General features: G+C 35.6%; 1 protein-coding gene across 1 annotated transcript; it reads right to left on the bottom strand.

Annotated features, from left to right (window-relative positions):
• Positions 1-307: 307 nt before the first annotated feature.
• LOC124926429 (spermidine hydroxycinnamoyl transferase-like) lies at positions 308-876 on the bottom strand. The gene is made up of 2 exons (XM_047466658.1): positions 769-876; positions 308-688 (listed from the first exon to the last, which is right to left on the bottom strand). Exons 1-2 carry the CDS (start codon positions 874-876, stop codon positions 308-310), a joined length of 489 nt encoding a protein of 162 aa, XP_047322614.1.
• Between the last annotated feature and the right edge of the window lie 2,761 nt (positions 877-3,637).

Here is a 3,637-nt window from a genome sequence, read left to right on the forward strand (position 1 = left end):
GATATTTAAAACCAAACCAGATCCATTCAAATTGTTGACATTAATCCAAGTGTAATTTTAAAAATGTGATAAGAAATTAAGAAAAAAGAAGATTAGATGTTACCGAGTAAACGGTTGGCCCTTGTCGTATCCTGTCTGTTGATTCTGATTAGCCGTTTTTTTTTCAATTTACCGATCTGATCTTTCGTCAACTTGAACAGAACTACGGTTGTCTCTTTCCCCCGCTCTTCATCCGGACCCGGTCCGTCAATCAATACAGGCGGACGACCCAACTCAAATCCGGGCTTAATCACATCATCGCAGACGTTCAGAACAGTCCTGTCAAGAAAAGGAAGATACTCGGCGATTCCCCACGAGAAATTCTGGCCCACTCCGATATAAAATGAAGCATGGCTCGCCCATCAACAACGGTATGAAATCCCAGTCCGAGACTAACGGCGCCGCATTTGAACTTAGTTATTTGAACAATAAGAAGAGGGATTTCATGAATTGGACGGGTGTAATCGACGGAAGGAATGAGCTGTCTGATCTCCGGCGTGGGGCAGAAATCGCCGAAATCTTCAACTTTTTTGGTGGATTCAGCTTCTAGTAGGAGAGCTCCGGCGGAGTTGAGGTTAAGCTGGAAGCGAGGGTTCGGGAGGCTAAGTGGAGGCGGCCGGCTAATGGGTGGAAAATAGTGAGGGTTTTGCTTAAGGAGGTTTTTAGAATATGTGATATTAAGGAGAGAGAGAGATCGGAGACGACTTGGGATTTGTAGAAGTAGATTACTGTTCCGTGTGTTATAGGCATGAACTGATCATTTTCCGGCAAAAACATGTAGCCAGAAGGTGTTTTAACGGCCGGTTTGATAAGGTGGGATGCTTTCACAGTTAACATTATTTTGTTTGGGTGAGGAGGAACGAACCGAAGAAGGAGATGTAAAGGAGAGAGAGAGAGTAACAATCATTTACTTAAATAGGTTCATTATAGCAATAATCAACACCATTGTATATCATACTTTTATGCTTTACCTTTTTCTTTTATTTCTAGTTAAATGAAGACAATCCAGATAATATTCAGAAGGGATATCTATCCGTCCAGCCCGCAGGGTTTTTTTTTTTTTTAAAAAAAATTCAGATATAAACAAAATTATTATCATGATCTTTAAGAAAAGATTATTATTTTTTTATAATAAAATTTAAAGTTAATATATATTTATTTATAATAATAAATAATAATTTAAAATAAAATTATTTTAAATATTTTAATTAATGAATTAAATAATAAAAATATTAAATAATATTTGATTAATGATTGTATTTTGATGTTTTTTTCTTCAAAATTATTTTTAATCTATACAATTTTTTTATATTTTTAATTTTATAAAAAGTTAAATTAAGACAATAAAATGGAAAAAAAGTTATAATTAAACATATTTTTTAATTTTAATTTGCAAAATAATATGTTATTTTACTTATTGTAAAAAAATTATAATTAATCATATATATATATATATATATATAATAAAATTTTATAAAAATAATTTGGATATAAATTTTGACGGGATAATACACATGATTTTAGGAATATAAATATAATATAAATAATGAGTTCTTGATTTACATTATTTTATTAATTTAGTTTAAATATAAGTTGAAAAGATAATATAAACGTATAAAATTATATAAATTATAAAGGTTTATAAAAAGTGATAAAAATTTCATCCTAATATAATAATTATTATTATTATTATATATATAAATATAAAATTAATTAGACTATTTTATAAATGTGTTATATTATTTGAAATGTGGATAAATTATTTATATATTATTATAAATGTGATTAAATTATTTACATAATTATATATATAAATGTAACTATAACCCGATAAATGGTCCCTGGTATGTAGTTTAGCACATGTTGGATTTGGGGTGACTCGATGTTCGATGATTTTAATATTGATTTGCATGTCAGGTACCTTTTTAAAATAAAATATGATAGAAAAATTAAGTAGAGTTAATTTTTGGAACCGACTAGAAAATTTAAACAACTATTAACTTCTATGTGCAGGAACATATTGAATTGCACAAACCGGCTGGAGCATCACAAACCGGCTGAAGAACACTTCAAAGAAATCCAGTTCCAAATGATCAAGTCAAGATCAAGAGGAACCGGTTTCAAACTTTCTCAGAGAGACCGGCTAGCAAAGACAAGTCTATATTCCAGCCGGACTATGAATCAACCGGAAACTAAAAACTAAGATGACGTAATATGACGAAATAGACGTGTCTCGAAGAGATGAACGAAGATAAGATCCGATCAGAAGCATTCGAGGAAAACAATGATGATTTACTGATCCGACTTCAACAGCCGGAAAGTGCATGTCTGACACGTGTTCGAATCTGCAAACCGGCAACGTCATCTTTACCTGAGGAGTGTCGACATGCTTGCCAAGTGTTGAGGAAGGTGAAACATGCAAGCAACCTCCTTGCACCGGCGTGACACTAGATTAACCAATCCCACAGTGAGAGAAGAAAGTGACCGTTGGGATCAGCCTTACTATAAAAGGAAGACGAAGCGACCTCATTAATGGCGACACAAGTTACGAAAATCTTAGAGAGATAAAGAAATCTCACGCGCGATCCAAAACCGTTGTGTCATTTACCGGAAGCTTTGTTTGTTTGTGTTTGTGTTGTGTTGTGTATTACATCAAGAGTGAATTGGTGTAACCGGCGAGTAGCGAGTTAGGCTCGACCGGCATTGTAAGTGTTGTAACTTTGAAAGTTAGTGGAGATCCTTCTCATAACCTGAGAAGAAGGGGTGACGTAGGAGGGTTTGCTCCGAACATCCATAAAAATCCTGTCTCGTGTCATTTTCTTTATTTTCCGGCTCACTCACTATAAAAACCTAACTATCACCAACCTAAACATAATCCCTAATTAAACCGGTCTATATACTTCATCTAACCGACTCCTTGTTAATCTCATCAAACTAAGTCGCATACGTTGCTTCAGACTGAAACAGACATTTCTGCCCTTGAACCCGGTTCAAGAGTCTGTGATAGTTTGCGAAGTGGTGAGAACGGTTTTAGTCTCTAACCGGACTATCACCAAAGTGTTGTGTGTTGTTGTAAGCGGCCACCCTTCTTGAAACCGGAAACACCCCGGTCCTCCAAGGGCGTCCCCGATCCTAACAAGTGGTATCAGAGCGAGGTTCTTAGCACTCAAGAAATCGAAGAAAATGGGAAGCATGACCCACAACGACAAGCCGCCAATGCTAAACAGTGAAGCGTTTAGCAGTTGGAAGAAACAGATGTATCTACATCTGATCACGTTGGATGATGAGATGAGCCGAGTCCTGAAAGAGGGGCCAATCAAGATCAACAAGGAGTTAGACGAGTGGACAACTGAAGATCGAAGACGGAGTAACCTGGACAACCATTGCATGAGGCACATCTATAAAGCTATAGACGATAATACCTTGAACAAAATATCAGCCTGCGATAATGCAAAGGAAGCCTGGGAAACGATCATTCAGATCCATGAAGGAAACGAAAGAACAAAGGAGAACAAAATCTTGGTGGCTACACAGAAATATGAAAACATCAGGATGAAACCGGGGGAAAATATGAAGGAATTCAGTAACCGATTCACCA

The sequence above is a fragment of the Impatiens glandulifera genome, chromosome 1 (genome assembly GCF_907164915.1).
Source record: "Impatiens glandulifera chromosome 1, dImpGla2.1, whole genome shotgun sequence".
Lineage (NCBI taxonomy): Eukaryota > Viridiplantae > Streptophyta > Magnoliopsida > Ericales > Balsaminaceae > Impatiens > Impatiens glandulifera.